Raw genomic sequence first — 16,850 nt, 5'->3', positions numbered from 1 at the left:
GTGTCCTAAACTTGCCACATCGTGAGAATCCCCTGGGAGCATATGAAAAACGCAGCTACCCCAGCCCCACCCAGACCCGCTAAATCAATGGCTCCTGGGGAATCCGTATTTCTAATAAACACCTTTGGTGATGCCTCTCAGGCAAGTGGAGGGAACAAGGTCCTCATACCAACAGTTTCCCTGTGGATTGCTTCAAATCACCTCCCAGAAGTGGTCCTTATTCCAGCCCCTGGATGGGGGTGCGAGGCGAGGCTACTCAGGGTGGGTATGTCCACCTGTGAAGTCTGCAGACCACTGCCCTCCCACGCCCCTGGCCCCGGGCACATACAGGGCTTGCCCGAGTTCCCACTCAGACGATAGGGCCCATGAGACTAGAGCTCCTCCCGGGTCCCAGAGGCTGGGTCTCTCTGTGCCCCTCCCAGCTCCGAGCATCAGCCTGAACAAGGAGGCCATGCCCATGCGTCACCGCCAAGTCTGGTCCCCTGTGGCTGTCCCCAGCCTACGTTCCAGAAAGTGAGACAGAATCAATCAGCAGAGGCAGGAATGTCCTCACTTGCTGTGGCTGGTGGGTCACAGCCCTGAGACCCTGGCCCCCACGCTCAGCCCCTAGGCTGCTCAAGGCCACTTTCCTTTCCCACGCTCAGGAGGAAGTGGCAGAGGGATGATACATTTTGACCTGTAAGTCGGAGAAGAACCATAAGCAGAATTAACTGAGTGGGGAGAGGGACAGAAAGAGGGAGAGGGGAGAAGCAGGGGGAAAGGAAGGCTGGCAACTGAAATAGTGGCTTAGAAGGTCAAGGCGTTGGGTACGTGAATTTGAACAACTGTCCTTAATGCTCATCCTTCCAGGGAAGGCAATAAAAGGGAGAAGAAGAGAAGGAAAGGGGAGAAAGAAGGAGATATTGAGGGGTTCTACCACGAGGAGACAGCTACTGTACCCGGCAATTTATACATCTTAACCTCAGTTGAATCTCACTACCCTTCTGCAAGACAGGTATTCATTCATTCATTCATTCGTTCTTCAGCAAGCATATATGAAGGGGCTAGTGGTAGGGTGGGCGCTGTTCTTACCTCGAACTCACCAACAAAGAAACTAAGTTGGCCCAGATAAGAGGCCAGGGTCCCTCCATTAGGGAGCACAGGGGCCAGAGGCTGGGATTTCAACCGAGGTTTGTAGAATTCCAAGTCTCACCGCTGCTCGACCCTGTGACCTGAGGGGTCGGCTGTGTGCTCCTGAAGACACATCCGGACCTTCCCCAAGTGCTGCCCCAGGGAGGAAGGAGGGCATCACTGGGCTGAATGGGAATCCCACACACAGAAGGAGGGTAGGCTCTCAGCATTTCTAGAGCTACGGAATCATCAGTGGCGTTCGCATCTAGCCAGTGTCTCCAGGGAGCCAGGCAATCACGTGCCCTAATCCAATCTTCTCAATCTCCCTGGAAGACCAGCATCGTGGAGCCCACTGTACAGATAACAGGGGCAGAAAGGTTGAAGTGACTCACCCAAGGTCCTATGGCTAGTAGCGGTGGCCCCTCCACCAGGCTGCCTTGGGGGGCAGGCAGTCACAGGACCAGTTTAAACGTCCGTCTCCTGCTGCTTTGGAAGCCCACACCGCCCTGCTGTATGTGCAGATTCACACTCACACCTCACGGACAGTGTATACACCTGGGTCTTGGAAAGTCCTTTAGAGGTCGGCTCCATACAAGAAGGAAGACAGACACCAACTGTTCTCCCCAGAAGAGGCCTTTAATACTGCCGCCAGGGAGGAAGGGGGAGAAGCAAGAGAGCTTAGAAAGAGGGTTTCAAATAGGGCAGGAGATTAAGATTTTAGCTGAAGTGCTCCCTCGAATTCTCTCGCTTTCTCCCTCTCCCTCTCGCTCCTCCCACCACCCCCAGGCCCCGGTTCTGGAGAGCAGTCCCTGAGACACTAGAAAGAGCGATGGTGTTTCCGGCCCCAGGAGGAAGCCAGGGAGGCGAGTTGTGCTCTCTGGACCAGAGCTGACACCCCCTTCCTCAAACCTGGTCAATCCCCAAGGCCTGGCTCAGGGGTACCTTCCTGATCGCCCCCCCCCCGCCTCCATTCCTGCCTGTCTCCCCACCTAAATGAAAGCTTCCTGCACACCATGGATGTTGCTCTCCTCTGCCTGCAAAGGGCAGGCGTGAACGAAGGTGGGAGAAAGAACTGAGGCTCCGGAGGGGCTGTGGCAAAGTCTGGGAAGACCAAGTGGCCACTCGGGAACCCCGAGAAATGCCGCCCGTGAAGGAAGAGGCCCCTGCCGGGGACACACCCCACGCGACACAGGGCCTGGCGAGAGAAGCAAGCTGCTTCCATGTTGACCAGTGATACGGTACCAGCACTGAGCACTGGTTTTAGGTCACATTCTTTCCACTGTCTTGACGAAGAGTTCCACTGCTCACGGGGGGGTCAGATTAGAGACGCTGGGTGTCTGCCCCAAGGCGCCAGTCAGAACCCCAGCAGTGGGGAAGACCCCCCCGTAGCTGCCTTCCCTCCAACTGGGCCTGAGCTCTAACCGGGCCTGAGCTCTAACCCTCCCTCTACTTCAGTTGGGGCTGGAGGAGGGAGGGTGGGCTCTAGAATTGGGCAGAAGGAATCCCGCTGAGGGAAAGAGCCCTGTGTGGAGGCTGGGGTGGGGGCGGGGAGGGCTCCACCTGTTGCTGCCGCCTGAGCGGGGCTGGCCTGGAGGGACAGCCCCTCCTCTCTGCCCCCCCTCCCCATAGTTCCCATCCATTGTCATCAACTGTCTCAGCGCTGCTATATTTAAGGCCCACGCAGGCTCCAGGATCACATTCTTCTCCCCGTCCCTGCTGAGCCCAGGGCAAGAAGAAACCAAGGTCCGGCTCATCCTCTGGAATCGTCTCCCCAGAGACGCCTGAGCGGGCGCAGCTGCCTCTGTGAGTCCCCTCCAGGGATCAGGGGTGGGCAGGGACACCTTCAGAAAGTGAGCCCCTCAGCTTTCCATTGGGAAGTAAGGTGTGTGTGTGTGTGTGTGTGTGTGTTGGGAAAGGAACCTGAGGGATCTGGGAAGAAAAAGTTCACGCGTGCTTAGGTAGCACCCTCAAGTGACAATCGGAGGGGACTGTGGCGACCCGCGTCCCCTCACTGTTCTGTGTGGCCCTCCGTCATCTGTGCTGAGCCCTCTGTGATGTGACAGCTGCTGGAGAGACGATCGGGAATGCCCGCAGAGTGGACGGGCCCACAGTGAGCTGGCAGGCCCGGCAGAGCTAACGGACTCCTGGCCTCCGGAGGCCTGCTTGGCCCACCAGGCAGGCGGGGAAAGGGAGGAAGCCCTCCAGGCCTGACTCTCAGGGCCAGGAGGGCACGCGTCCAGCCCAGGCTCACTGGCAGGAAACCGAGGCCGAGAGAGGGAAGGGGTGGCCTCGGCCACTCCACGGCAGGGTCAGAATTCTGGATTCAGAAGCTGGCAGAGCACGGCCGGCCCCTGGGACCCAGCTTTCTGCCCTCGGGCTCTGCCAGCCACTCAGCCTCTGTGCCCTGACCTTTCCCTCCTGAGGAAGGGGCTCAGCCTCCTTGCCCCTGGTCTCTGGGGGTGCCCGTGAGAGGGCCTGGTGGGAAAGCAGACGGCGGCTGGGGAGAAAAGGGGAGGCCATGCCGCGGGACCCATGACCCAGGCCTTGTACCCCTGGGAGAGGGCAGGGGGCTGCTTCCCTGCGGTCCGCACCCCGCCGACCCCTCCCCGCCAGGAACACATGCTGCTTCACTCCCACTGCTGTTTGATCCCAAGCAGTCAGTGCTTTAAAAATAATTGATGGCTCATCTGCTAAACCTGGGGGTGGGGGGTCTGGCTGCGGGAGGCCCAGGAGGTCAGGGATGGGTGCCAGTCACCGCCCCCCCGCCACGGTGCTAATCAGGAACAGAGCATCCGGGGAAGGGAGCCAGCAGCTGATGCCAGGGAACGTTCCTCAGTTGCTGGAGCCAGGGCCACGGTGTCCCAGGAAAGGTGGGGGGAGGGGGCCTCCCCATCGAGGCCACTTACCGGGGTTGTGAGGAAGGAGGCACAGAATGAGCCTGAATGAGTCATTCTCTGGGAGCGAGCAGAGCCTGTTCCTCGGGGTGGGGGGGCCACATGGGAAGCCCAAGGGGTGACAGTCCTCTTACATTCGACTCAGGTCATCTGCAGGACCAAGGAGAGTTGGGGCAGGCTTTGGTTCTGGCTAACACTGCAGTAATCCAGATACTAAAAGGGAGCATACTTTTGGGAACTAAAAAGGGTAAATGCCCATGGAGATTGTCTCCCCTGACACCCCACAGCAGGCCCACAGGGCCATGGTGCTCTAATGAGGCCAGCGGGCCCATCTCCCATGCTATGGACTTAGAGAAGTGGTATACACACACACACACACACACACACACACACACACACATATTCCACCACTGCCAGGAGGACCTTCAGGGAGACTGGGGCCAAGGACAATATCAGGTCTAAGCCCGTCAAGGACCCGCCAGGTCAGAGGCCTGCCCCCCTGAACTCCCACCTGAAGGAGATATGGAAGCCACTCCAGGGACTATGGTCTGAATCTTAGAGCCTTTGCATCAGAGGGACCCTCAGAGACCAGCTGTGACACCACGGCCCAGACTGGGGCAAGAACTTTGTGCAAGAACCCAAAACAGCTCGTCCCTGGGCCTCCCACTCTCCCTACCTGCCTCTCCACACTCATGGAGTCACTCCCGGATCCCTGAGGCTCCCTCCACACTCACTGAACCCAGCCCTGACTGGGTACCACCTGTGGCCCAGACCTGAGCCTCAGGAGTACAAAGGGGGAGCCCTCCATCATGATGCCCTTATGAGAAGAACGGCCCTGTGGCCTACTGTGTGCCCAGCCACAGTCAAGGCCTGGTCTCTAGTAGACATGTGTCATAGATGTCAAGAGAGCTCAGAGTCTGGTGCCACTCATAGTCCCAACCTCAACCAGCTGTGTGAACTTGGACAAGCACGTTCCTTCCTCATCAGTAAGACAGGAAGATAATGGGGCCAGCACACTGAAAACACTCACTGTTGTTACTTTTAACTCACTTACAGTCTTGTTGGAGAGTGACGATGTACAAATAAGAAATAATTTCATAAGGGGAGGTGTTTTCTGAATCACAGCTAGACTGTGGAGTGCAGACAGAAAAAGCATAAAAAAGGATTAAAGGAGAGAAAAATTCTAGGTGGCGGGTAGTTTTTCGGCAGGGTTACTACGAAAAAGCATGCTAATATCTAACGCTTCCATGGCACTTGCTATGCTCCTAGCACTCTTCTAACGTTGACCACCACCCCGGAAAGTCAGTAGACCCATTTCACAGATGAGGAAACTAAGTCACAGAGTCTTGCCCAAGGGCACACACCCATAGCTGGAATGAGAAGCGGGACCACACCCAGAGTCCCCACCCCTGACCCTTGCACCAACGGAAGTATGCTTTCTTGGCTTGGGCTGTAAAGCCTGAGTGGGGCTCAGCAAGCCAGAAGTGGAGAAAGGCTCCCCCCAGAGCAGCAACCAGAGCAGGCAAAGGCTCCGAGGTAGGGCTGGGTGGGCGTGTGCAGGAAGAGTGAGGACATCCGCCCATCTTGAGTCACAGAGCAGCTCTCGGACACCACAGTGTTGGATCACTCATCAGTGGAGGCCCAGAAAAGGGAAGACTTTGCCCAGGTCACAGGCAGGGAAAGGCAGAGCTGTTGCTCATGCAGCCGCAGAGTGCAAGGACTGATGCACTAGCCAGGCTCAGAGTGCGAAGCCTGTCTCTGTCCTGTTGGCCAGGTCCCTGCCCCCTCCCTGGTCTCCCTGCTGTCTGCCCCCTGGAGCGAGAACTCCCACCCCACAAACTTCCCAGGGATGCCCGGGACCACGTGGGGAAGGGATGGGCAGGTGCCTGGTAGAATGACCGTGCGCCCCACCTGGCAGGTTGTTGCTCTCGCAGCCATGACTCTGCCCCACAGCCCTGGAAATGTGGGGGAGCCCCGGCCCCCCCAGGCCGTGGAGGTCCACCGGCTGGAACACCGCCAGGAGGAGGAGCACAAGGAGGAGCGGCAGCACAGCCTGCACATGGGTTCCTCAGTGCGGAGGAGGACCTTCCGCAGCAGGTGGGATCATCAGGGACCTCACCCAGGCCACTGCCCCACCCCGAAGGGTCCCCAGTCTGAGTGGGGAGGCATAGCCTGCTTTCCGGATAAGCCAGTCTGAGGTAAGAAGTTCACCACTGTCATCTGGAGACCCTTCTTTCTGGAGAATCCAGCCTGAGGTGGGAAGCACAGCCTTGCTTTGTGGAGATCCCAGTCTGAGGGGGGAGACACAGCCCTGCTTTGTGGAGGTCCCAGTCTGAGGGGGGAGGCAAAGCTGTGCTTGCTAGTGTCCTGAGACAGGTTAGGTAGATGCTGCCTTAAGCTCAGGGACACTGGGACCAGATCTCCAGGCAATCCTGCACCAGCCCTTAACTCCCTTTTCCCCCGGGCAGTGAGGAAGAGTATCAGTTCAGCGCTGCAGACTACGCCCTCGCAGCCGCCCTGGCTCTGACGGCCTCCTCAGAGACATCTCGGTAAGTCAGGTGACCTTTTCAGACAGCGCTGGGCTGAGAAAGGGCCAGTCCCCTGCCTCTACTAGGCTCCTACATTGGACTTACAGACTCTGCCCAGAGTTACATCTAGCACAGGGGCCTAGAACACTCTCTGGGTGGGTCCCCGGCAGTAGTGAGACCCACCCCTGTGGGAGAGGGTGGGGGCCACACATCACCACAGGGCTTTGCCAGAGAGCATTGGGAGGCCGAGACCTGGGTTAGAAGGCCCAGTTCCTGGTCCTAGCAGCTTGAAGCAAGTCCCTGCCCTATAAAATAGGGGGACTACTCCTAACCACTTGGTCGTCGTGAAGGCAAGAGGAACAAAGACTTGTGAAAGGGCCTTGGGACTGTAGCCATAGTACTTATTATGCACCTACTGAAAGCAGGGCATTCAGGTATTTTGGAAGCAAGAGAGGATTAAAAGCTGCTCTTGTCCTCAACAACCTTCAAGTGCAGCTGGCAAGGCTGGCGTGGGGAGGCCGGGAGGCCCTGGCCAGGGTGCCCCCACGAACCCTGGGCCCTCGGCCGCTGCCGGCCTCTGCTGCGCAGGGAGTCCCAGCTGAGGCGCCAGACCTCCGCCGTGGAGCTGGAGGAGCGGGGGCAGAAGCGAGTGGGCTTCGGCAACGACTGGGAGAAGACGGAGATCGCCTTCCTGCAGACCCAGTGGCTGCTGCGCCAGAGACGCGACCGGAAGGCGCTGAGGCAGCGGGTGAGAGGGTCTGGGGACCTGCGACCCATCACGGGCCACCCACCTCACCTGCCTTCCTCCCAAGGGGTGGCTGGACATCCCGGAAAGAGTCCAGGCCCTGGTCTAGGACTGGGTCTGAAGGCTGGCGTCCCCGCCCTCCTGCTGTGTGACCTGGGGGCAAGCAGCTGACCCCTCCTGAGCCTCAGTTTTCTCACCTGTAAAACAGATGTGTGTGGTGTATACACTCTCAGGGATGAGGTGGGGATTTTAAACCAGACTGGGCTTGTAAACTGACCTTCCCAGAAGAACCTCTGGAAATACTATTCCTGACAAACATCAGGGATCTGAAGCCACCCTCGGTGCCCCCTCCCAGGGCAGGAGAGCATAGCTAACACTCACATGGGCTTTCTCATTGCCCGTGATTTTTCACATTCTAACTCCCTTAATCCTCACCACAACCCCACAGGAAGGTGGGGGAATATTATTATCACGCCTATTTTACAGATAAGGAAACTGAGGACTTGCCTATGGTCTCACAGGCGGGAAGTGGCAGAATCTGGCCTTGACCCCCCAAGCCAGCTGTTCCAAAGCCCATGCCCTGCCCTCTGTGCCACCTCGCCGCTCAGCTGACCCTCCCAGAGCCTGCATGTGCAGGGGAACGGTGACAGCAAAGATGGGGAGATGTGATCCCCTGGCTCATGGGAGTCACAGATCCCTCCCACCTCCAGACAGAGGAGAAGGTCCGGGAGGCCAAGGAGCTGAGGGAGCTGTGTTCCGGCCGGGGGCCCTGGTTCTGGATCCCTCTGCGCTCCCACGCCGTCTGGGAGCACGCCACGGTCCTGCTGACCTGTACTGTCCAGGCTTCGCCTCCACCCCAGGTCACCTGGTAAGCCACCGCGGCCGGAGAGAAGGGGGTCCTCACCTGCCCCCAGGCTCTGAGCTCGCAGGGTTAACGGAGTGTGTGTACGTTACATCCCAGCACCTCCTTCCAGGAGCCCACTTCCTCCCCCCTGAAGTTCTTGCTGCCTTAGGAAAGCTGCAACCCCACAAACCCTGAGCTCGGCCCGCCCCCCCCCTTCCCCCGAGAGAGCAGCAGCTGCTCCAAGGCTCAGGATGGGTTATTCTTAGCCTCCTCCCGGCCAGCCTGGGGCAGGAAGACGGGGCCACTGGGGAGCCAGCCCTTGGAAAAATAGGACTCTGGTGGCAGAAGGCAGCTGCTCTGAGCTGGGCGTCTCCAGGCTTGGAAGATGATGGCGGGAAGCAGGCAGGGGGCAGAGGAGCAGAACAGGAGGCGGGGAGGGCATCCCCCCCCCCCCGCCCCCGCCCCATAGCGAGGAACTCAGACCTGGAGTGAGAGCCCTATGTCCAGTCCAGACCTTACTCTCTCTACAAACGCAAGGTGTGACTCCAGCCACATCTCAACCTCTCCGGTCCTGTTCCTTTCTCCTGTTCTGTAAAATGGGTTGAAGGCCTCCTGCCCAGCCTGCTTGTGGTGAGGATTTAATGCCACACTTACGGGGAAGCCTCAGAGCTTGAGAGGGGCTGGGAAAGTAGAAGACGCCATTCCTGGAAGTGTAACCACAGCAGAATCTGACCGCGGGGACGGGGGGGGGGGGGGGGGGGGTGGCAAGTGGCTCCCACTGTTTAGGGGGCTCCCCCTGGGTCTTAGACCAGGGGCAGGTATGCTGGGGGATAAGGAGAGGATTTCAACAAATAGCTACCAGCAGAGTGATCGGCCCCAGCCCCAGACTCGGGCACTGAGGCATAGAAATGAACCACACACCCTCCCCTCAAAGAATGCTCAGCCCCAAAGAGAAATGTCATTGTACAGAGAAGTACATTCATGGGTGCAGTTGGGAATACAAGAGTAAAGATGAAGACAGCGAGGTGGCTGCCTCTCTCTCAAGGATCCAGGAAGGCTTCTCAGGGGAGGTGACACATAAACCAGATCTTGAGGGTGAATAAGGCCATGGTCTAGTAGGAGAGAGAGGATAAGCACATAAACAATGGAGATCATGAAGGAAAAAAGCAACATTGTATCCTTGAACCCACTTTTACTGACCCACCACTTTCTTCTCCTTTGAGCCCTGGGGCCACCCCTGGGTCAGAGAGGTAGTGTGACTTGTCTAAGGTCACACAGCCAGTTTGAGTCCGAATTCAAACTTGGATCTCTTGCCTCCCAACCGTCAGTGTTGCTACCAGCCTAGAGAGTTCGAAAGTGAAAATTGGGCTTGTTGTTCTTCCTTGAGGCACATGTAATGCTTCAGAAGTCAGAGACAGAGAAAGCACTTAGGCCAGGAGCAATCAGAAGAGGCATCGAGGAAGCGGGCTTCGGGGCTGGTCCTTGCCAGATGACATGCAATCACAAAAGGGGGCAGGGAGCTGGAATTCGTGCTGGGCACTGGATTTCTATGGGGACCAAGGCAGTCCCTGGCTGCAAGCAGCTGGCTAGGTAGGAGAACTGCTCCTGCCAGCTGGCCTGGGTTGAGGAGGGGGTCAGTGCCTCAGCTGTCCTGCCCGGTGGCCCCGCCCCGCCCTGTGCTGTTCTGGCACTGAGGCCCACAACTAAGGCATTCCGGAGGAGCCTCTCAGAGAAGAGACTCCTGTCCACCCTGCCAGCAGTGTTGCCACAACAGGGAATTGAGTGTGGTAAGTGGTAGAAGCTGACTGTGGTAAGTGGTAGAAGCAAGGCCAGGCACCCCTCCAGCAGAAGCAACACAGGTGGCCCCCGGTGCTCCTGGTTTTGGGGATCCGGTTTTCCACCGTCGGCTGTCGGTTTGGACAGGGTCATGCACTGTCCTGGCATTGGCCCCCAGGCTTTGACCAGCTCCTGGCAGACACCCTCCCCCTGGTCAAAAGGAAGATCCCAGCACACCCAAGCTCGTCAGGCGAGTACATTCATTCAGCAATTATTGAGCACTTCCTGAATGCAGGGACAACAACAAGACAAGTCAGGCAAGGCCCAGTCTGGACACATTAAGGTAGTAGAGGTAGGCCCTGGCCATGATTCTAGATGATATCGGTATCAGTCTCCCAGGCCCAGCAGCCTTCAAAAGTAAAACCCAAGACGGAAATCTGTGAAGAAAAAAACATTGAGATAAATAATAAAAACCTCACTGTGTTATGAGGGCCTCTCTGAGCCAGGCTGTGGGCCCGACGCCGCGCCTCAGTCATCTGGGCACTGTTTTATGACTGGCTGTCCCGTAGGGTCAGCTGCACAGCCTGTGTCTTCGCGGGGCTGCCTTGAGGTGGGAGACGGGGCCCCAGCGAGAGGCAAGATGAACACCGAAGTCTCTGGCTGTCCAGGCCTTGCCCAGAGCTGCAGCTGCTGCTTTTTCCTTTGAAAGTTGGAAGCTGGCCAGGCCGAGGTGTCTGGAATGTTCCTGATAAGTGGGGGTAGGGGGAACTGACTTTGGCCCCCAGGCCTAGGAGAGGTAGAAAGATTGGTTGTCAAGATACGGCACTGCCCTCCCCAAAGAAGACTTAGTTGGGCTTCTTTCAGAAGAGGGTGCAGCCTGGAAGGGGGGTGGTGATGGGGTGTGGGTGTGGCACTGTTTGGTTGCCATGGACACAAACAGGGTGTGGGGGGGAGCCGAGTCCCAGGAAGGAGATGCACTGAGCCCAGGGCGCCCTCTCTTGGCTGTGGCCTCCTTTCGACCTCAGACACCACTGGGACTGACTGTGCCCGCAACAGCCTCATAGACACAGAGGCCCAGAGAGGGGGACTGACTTGGGCAAGGTCACCCAGCCAGCTGGGTCAAGAACCCAGGCCTCCCAGACTTCACAGACTTTCACTCACCAGCTGTGACTCCTTAGGCCTCCAAACCCCAACAAGGGGCTGTGGACAGAGCCCCATCCCCAGAAATTCTGACTCCAGAATGATCTGGGACGCAGGCTGGGCACGGAGATTTTCTTAATGGCTTTAATAAGACGGGAGTTTATTTTTCTTTTGTCTGTGCGCCTGAGTTGGACAGGTTGGGGCAGCTGTGTGACTATGCTCACAGACTCTGCTCCCCTCACTGCTGGAGGGCACAGCCCTGGGTTTCCTTGTGCAAGATGGCCACCGTCTGGGCCACATTCTTGCCGTCACATGGAGGGAACTATGACACAGAAGGGGGCAAAGGGTCATCAGTAGCGGCCACATGGCACTTGTGCTTACTTTGTGGTGACAAGTCTTAGTCACATGGCCACACCTAGTAGAAAGAGGGCAGGAGGGCGCCAGGGTGGCTCAGTGTGTTAAGCCTCTGCCTTCGGCACAAGTGGTGATCTAGGGGTCTGGGGATCGAGCCCTGCATCGGGCTCTCTGCTCAGTGAGGGGTCTGCTTCCCCCACTCTCTTGCAGCCTGCCTCTCTGCCTACTTGTGATCTCTCTCTGTCAAATAAATTTTTAAAATCTTAAAAAAAAGAAAAAGAGGGCAGGAAGTTGGTGTCACACTGGGCGGTTCAGTGATGAATCCTGTTCCTTTAGAGTAAGAAGGAGGGGCCCCTGGATGGCTCAGGTGGTTTTGCCTCCTGGACTCCTGATCTTAGCTCAGGTCTTGATCTCAGGGTAGTGAGTTCAAGCCCTGTGTTGGGCTTCACACCCAGCATGGAGCCAACTTGAGAAAAAGGAAAGAAAGGGGCACCTGGGTGGCTCAGTGGATTAAAGCCTCTGCCTTCAGCTCAGGTCAGGATCCCAGCGTGCTGGGATCGAGCCCCGCATAGGGGTCTCTGCTCAGTGAGGAGCCTGCTTCCTCCTCTCTCTCTATCTGCCTGCCTCTCTGCCTACTTGTGATCTCTGCCTGTCAAATAAATAAATAAAATATTAAAAAAAAAAAAAAAGGAAAGAAAGAAGAGAGGAAGGAAGGAAGGAAGGGGGAATGGTCTCTGGAGACCAATAAAGAGCTTCTTATACAAATTTCCAAAGGCTTCTGTTCAGAACCCCGGCAAGCTGTCTCAAAGCACCCTAATGAGCGCCAAGATAAAGAACCGTCCTCCTGAGAGGCTGACAAGGGAGGAAGAATGGGGCACCTTCTGTGGCAACCCCCTCAGAGGGCAGCTGCCACTAATAGGCTCCGTCTTCTCTGTCCCCCGACCCTTCCCAGAAGGAAAATGAACCCCGGAGTGTGGACAGTGCTCGGGGCACTAGAGAAAAGCTTTACGTATCTTGCTGCGTTTGATTTTCCCTGCAACCTTATGAAGTTAGTGCTCTTATTACTCCCATCTCACAGATGAGGACAACTGAGGTTCAGAGCAGAGAGGTGCTGTCTCGCGTCCCATAGACAAGGGAACAGCACAAAGCTGAGGTTGGAATCCAGGCCTGAGAGCCTCCGAGTCCTGTCCCCTCAGAGGCACGCTGCCTGCCACAGACCTTTGTGTCCCCACAGGTACAAAAATGACATGAGAATCGATCCCCGCCTCTTTCCCGCTGGGAAGTACCGAATCACCAACAACTATGGGCTCCTGACGCTGGAGATTAGAAGGTGAGACCCCTAGAGAGACCCATGACCTCCAAGCCCCAACCCCCCACCCACCCGAAGCCCGAGCAAGACTTCAAATCCTTATTAACTGAGTCAGCCTCGTGTTCAGAAGAATCTGGGGTGCTCATTCATGACATGGGGCCTCCTCTTGCCTCCAGAGAGTCAGGTTAAGTAGGTCTTATTCTGGAATGGGGCCTGGAAATCAGTATTTAACAGATATTCTTATGTCATTCCAATGCCCTGGAATACACGAGAAGAAATTCAGAGCCAGAGGCCAGCTGGATAGACTGAAGGCTGAGCTGGGAATGCTGCGGGTGCTCCCTGCCGGGGAGAGAAAACAGACACACACACACACACAGAGGCATAGGAGCAAGGAGAGGCAGCTGGAGGGGAGACAGCTGGATGGGCCTGTCAGGAGATAGTGACTCTTAAGCATGGTTTTGAAGGGAGAAGGAGTGGGGCTTCTGGGTGGCTCCGGCAGTTGAGCTCGATATTGGCTCAGGTCTTAATCTCAGGGTCATGAGTTCAAGCCCCACATTGGGTGCAGAGCCTACTTTAAAAAAAAAAAAATGAAGGCAGAAGCAGCACGCATGGAGTGCAGGCCCTAGGGGCTGTGAGCACAGTGATCCCCAGAGCACACATTAGGGCTCCCATGAGACACCACGTGCTGACTTCCTGCCAGTGCCAAGCCCTGTATAAGGGGACACACACACACACACACACACACACACATACAATTAATGCTGCTCATCACCATTCCCGCAGGGAAGCCTTGACCGTGGTGCAGTAAAGGACACCCAGGCTCCAAAAGATGTAGGGTTCTGCATGGCTTGTATAAGGCAGGACCTGAGTTTGAGGCCGTTCCCTCCCGCTGGGTTCCTTCCAATACACCAATCCCTTCCTCTCAACCAACTTGGGCTTCAGAGCCACAAATCTGGACAGGACATCGATCCTACCCTCCAGAAGCAAAGTGGGGAGACATGGACATAAGTATCTGACCACAGGAGACCACAGAGGGTGGGGGCCGTGGGCTGGGCAATCAGGGAAGGCATGCAGGGTCAAGGTTGCCTGGAGAGGCAGGTGGGCCCAGTCCTTGAAGCAGGACAGATTCCCACCCCAAGCAGTCGAGTTAAGAGTGGGGATTCGAAGGAACCTCTCTGCTTGCTGATGGAGCCAGATGGCCACAACCCAATGACTCTCTGTGTCCCCAGTGTAGCCCTGGAATGGACCCGGCACAAGCTCTGGGAATGAGATGGGGTTGGCCTGACTAGTGATGAGACCAAGGACTGAGACTGAGCACACCTGGGCATCTGGCCCAGTTCTGACACAGACTGGCAGGGGTGCCCCGCTCCTGCTCTAAGTCTGTGCCCTGCTCCTGCTCCTGGACTCTGATTGGGAGGTGTTGACAGGGCAGGAGGCTATGCCTGGGAGCGAACTTGTCACCTTAATGCTGGGTTGAATTCTGGGTGCTGTGTGACTCTGGGCAAGTCACTTAACCTGTCTGATCCTACCAACTCGGGAATGACAATCATATTTTCACAGTTCTTTCACCTGAGTTGGGATAGGCTGGTATTGTGTCCCTAGTTCTTCAGAGAAGGACATTGAGGTCCAGCAAAGGGCAGTGGCACACAGCAAAGGCACACAGTGCCTGTGTGTCCAAAGGCACACAGCATTTCAGAGCTGGGGCCTGAACCAGAGCCTAAAGTCCCCACCCCCACCCCCTGCCAAGTCTTCATGTGAATGCCTGCCTCTCCCACCCACACGTGGGGACTTGAGTTTCCCATGGAGCCCAGCAGTCTCGGGGGGCCCTTCCTCTCTCCTTTTCAGATGCACCGTGGAGGACGCAGCCACATACACGGTGAAGGTGAAGAATGCCTATGGCCAGGCCTCCTCCTTTGCCAAAGTCCTTGTCCGAAGTAAGCACTCCCATTCCCACAAGTCAGGCTAGCCCGCAGCACCCCCAGGGTGAGCAGAGGAGGACGTGAATCTGCACTTAGACTGGAGAACGGCCCCTTGATGCAGGGGTATTAGGCCTGGGAGGGCCCTTGATGCAGGGCTATTGGACCTGGGACCGAGTGACCAAGACAGCCATAGAGACTCACTTCCCTGGAGCCTACGGAATAAGGGAGAGTCCCTGAGATTGCACAACCTATACAACTATCTCCAAAAGCCGTGTTCACTTCATTGGGCTGGGCTGGGGGTCAGGACCCAGCTTATGGCCCCCAGGAGGGTGGCCTGGTCCTGCCAGCCCTCCTGAGGGGGTCCGTAGGGAGAAAGGCTGAGCCTTCCCAACTCCCCCCTGGACCTGACTTCCCCAGTTGGGTTCTGGTGCATATTTCCCAGTGGAGCAGCTCCCCGACTGGTGGGGTTCTCCCAGGGGCATCTGAGAGGCACAAGGCCGGGGAGACACTCGGGAGTCAGCCAGGCCCATGTCCGCATTCTGGCTCTGCCGCTGACCGGCTGTGTGAGCCTGGGGTACCTCGCTTCACTTCTCTGAGCTTCCTTGTCTGTAAAGGGGGTCTCCCCCCATTGCGCTCAGGTGCTCAGGTGAATTAAAAGAGATGGTAGAGGTAAAGCGTGGCCTGTAGTGGGTTTGGGGAAGCCGTAATTCTCTCTTCCCCGCACCATGAGGAGGGCGGAGCACAGCCAGCAGGCCATGTCTCTGGGCCCAGGAAACTGCTGCCTTGTCCTCAGGGCCCCTGAGAGAGAGGTTGCACACACACACACACACACACACACACACACACACACACGTGCGCGCACGCACACACACTTACACACACTCCCTGGGCAGCAGACAGGCTGGCATCCAGCCCCCTCCCTGCCTCTCATCAGACCTTGTCCTTCACAGTCCTCTCCCTCCCAACTGCCCTGTTCCCCAAATAGCTCTTGGAAGGCAGCTGTCCCCTCCGCCAGTCCGGCTCTCTCTGGCATTTGGGCTGCCCTTATAGGCTATGCCTAGATTCAAGCCCAAGGTCAAGGATCAGGGCCCTGCCTCCCTCTGTCCACCCATCCTTCCCATCCCTTCTTCCAGACCCCTGCCCCTCTCTCCATCAAGGCTAGCAACTCTGGGATCCACCCTCAGACTCCAGCCAGCCTCCTCCTAAGGGGATCCACTCACAGCCATTACCATCACTCCCCTGCTCTCATCTCCATAGCAACTGGTAAAAGGCCCCGGGTTGGGAAGCAGGAGGTCTGGGTTCTAATCCTGAGTCTTTCACTGACTTTGTGTGACTCTGGGCAGCCTCCCAGCCCCCTCCAGGCATCACTCAGGAAGGGCCTTACCAGGGACCAGTCCCAACATGGGTTCAGGCTGCTGGGGTACTAGCTGGGGGATTATGCCTCAGTTTCTTCATCTGTACAAGAGGATGAAATGGCACTAATAGACAAGGCACTGTGAGGATAATATGTGAATTAATATGTCCCATGTGAACAAGAGCTATTATTAGGCTCTGTGGTCTTTGTCAACATCGCTCTGGATATCACCCATAAGCCCCCAGATGGCCCTAGTCTTAGCGCTGCCCTTCCCCTGCTCTCTGTCCCCACCAGAAATCCCATGCAGACCAGAGTTGGCCTCTATGCAGACTGCATGATCCTGACAGTGGGTCTGGGCAGAGGATGGAAATCGCCATTTATTGAGCACTAACTGTGTGCCCAGTTCTGGCTGAGGGCTTCGTTCATGTGAACTCACTTATTCAGAACCCCACCATCAAGAGCAAGGAGCCACTGCCCCCAAGTTACCGAGAAAGGAGAGGCCCAGAGGGGTGAAGGAACTTCCAGCGGCCAGAGGGAGACTCACCAATAGACCAGGATGGAAACCCACAGCCAAACCCTTGCCTCTAATCTAATAGGGATATGAGGTCTGAACTTTCTCAAACTCCATTTGCTTTGGATTTTCAGCTTACGTGGGGAAGGATGCTGGCTTCGATTCGGAGATCTTTAAAAGTAAGGAGGCTCAGGGAGCCACGGCCTTCGGGGAAGAGGGTGTCTGGGCTCCTTGTCATACCTTCTTCCATAACTCCCTTCAGAATATTAACCAACCATTGTCCACAGAGACATGTCATTGCCTATGAGCTGTTCACACTTGCCCACTGGCTTCTGGGGCTCCCCGGGCACCCCAGAGTGGCCCCCA

The 16,850-nt window shown here is 56.8% G+C and overlaps 1 protein-coding gene across 1 annotated transcript in view; it reads left to right on the top strand.

Moving 5' to 3' along the window:
- The first annotated feature begins 851 nt into the window (after positions 1–851).
- MYOM3 (myomesin 3) overlaps positions 852–16,850 on the top strand; it is a 48,446-nt gene continuing 32,447 nt past the window's right edge. Inside the window, exons 1-9 of the mRNA XM_059376646.1 lie at positions 852–994; positions 1,897–2,913; positions 5,923–6,101; positions 6,473–6,553; positions 7,121–7,280; positions 7,988–8,145; positions 12,626–12,721; positions 14,546–14,634; positions 16,619–16,663. Coding sequence (XP_059232629.1) covers positions 5,941–6,101; positions 6,473–6,553; positions 7,121–7,280; positions 7,988–8,145; positions 12,626–12,721; positions 14,546–14,634; positions 16,619–16,663 — 790 coding nt within the window. The 5' untranslated portion in view covers positions 852–994; positions 1,897–2,913; positions 5,923–5,940. The remainder of the gene's footprint in view (positions 995–1,896; positions 2,914–5,922; positions 6,102–6,472; positions 6,554–7,120; positions 7,281–7,987; positions 8,146–12,625; positions 12,722–14,545; positions 14,635–16,618; positions 16,664–16,850) is intronic.

The sequence above is a fragment of the Mustela nigripes genome, chromosome 14 (assembly GCF_022355385.1).
Source record: "Mustela nigripes isolate SB6536 chromosome 14, MUSNIG.SB6536, whole genome shotgun sequence".
NCBI classification, from domain to species: Eukaryota; Metazoa; Chordata; class Mammalia; order Carnivora; family Mustelidae; genus Mustela; species Mustela nigripes.
The sequence above is the reverse complement of the archived record's forward strand: the minus strand, read 5'-3'. Positions and strand labels throughout refer to the sequence as shown.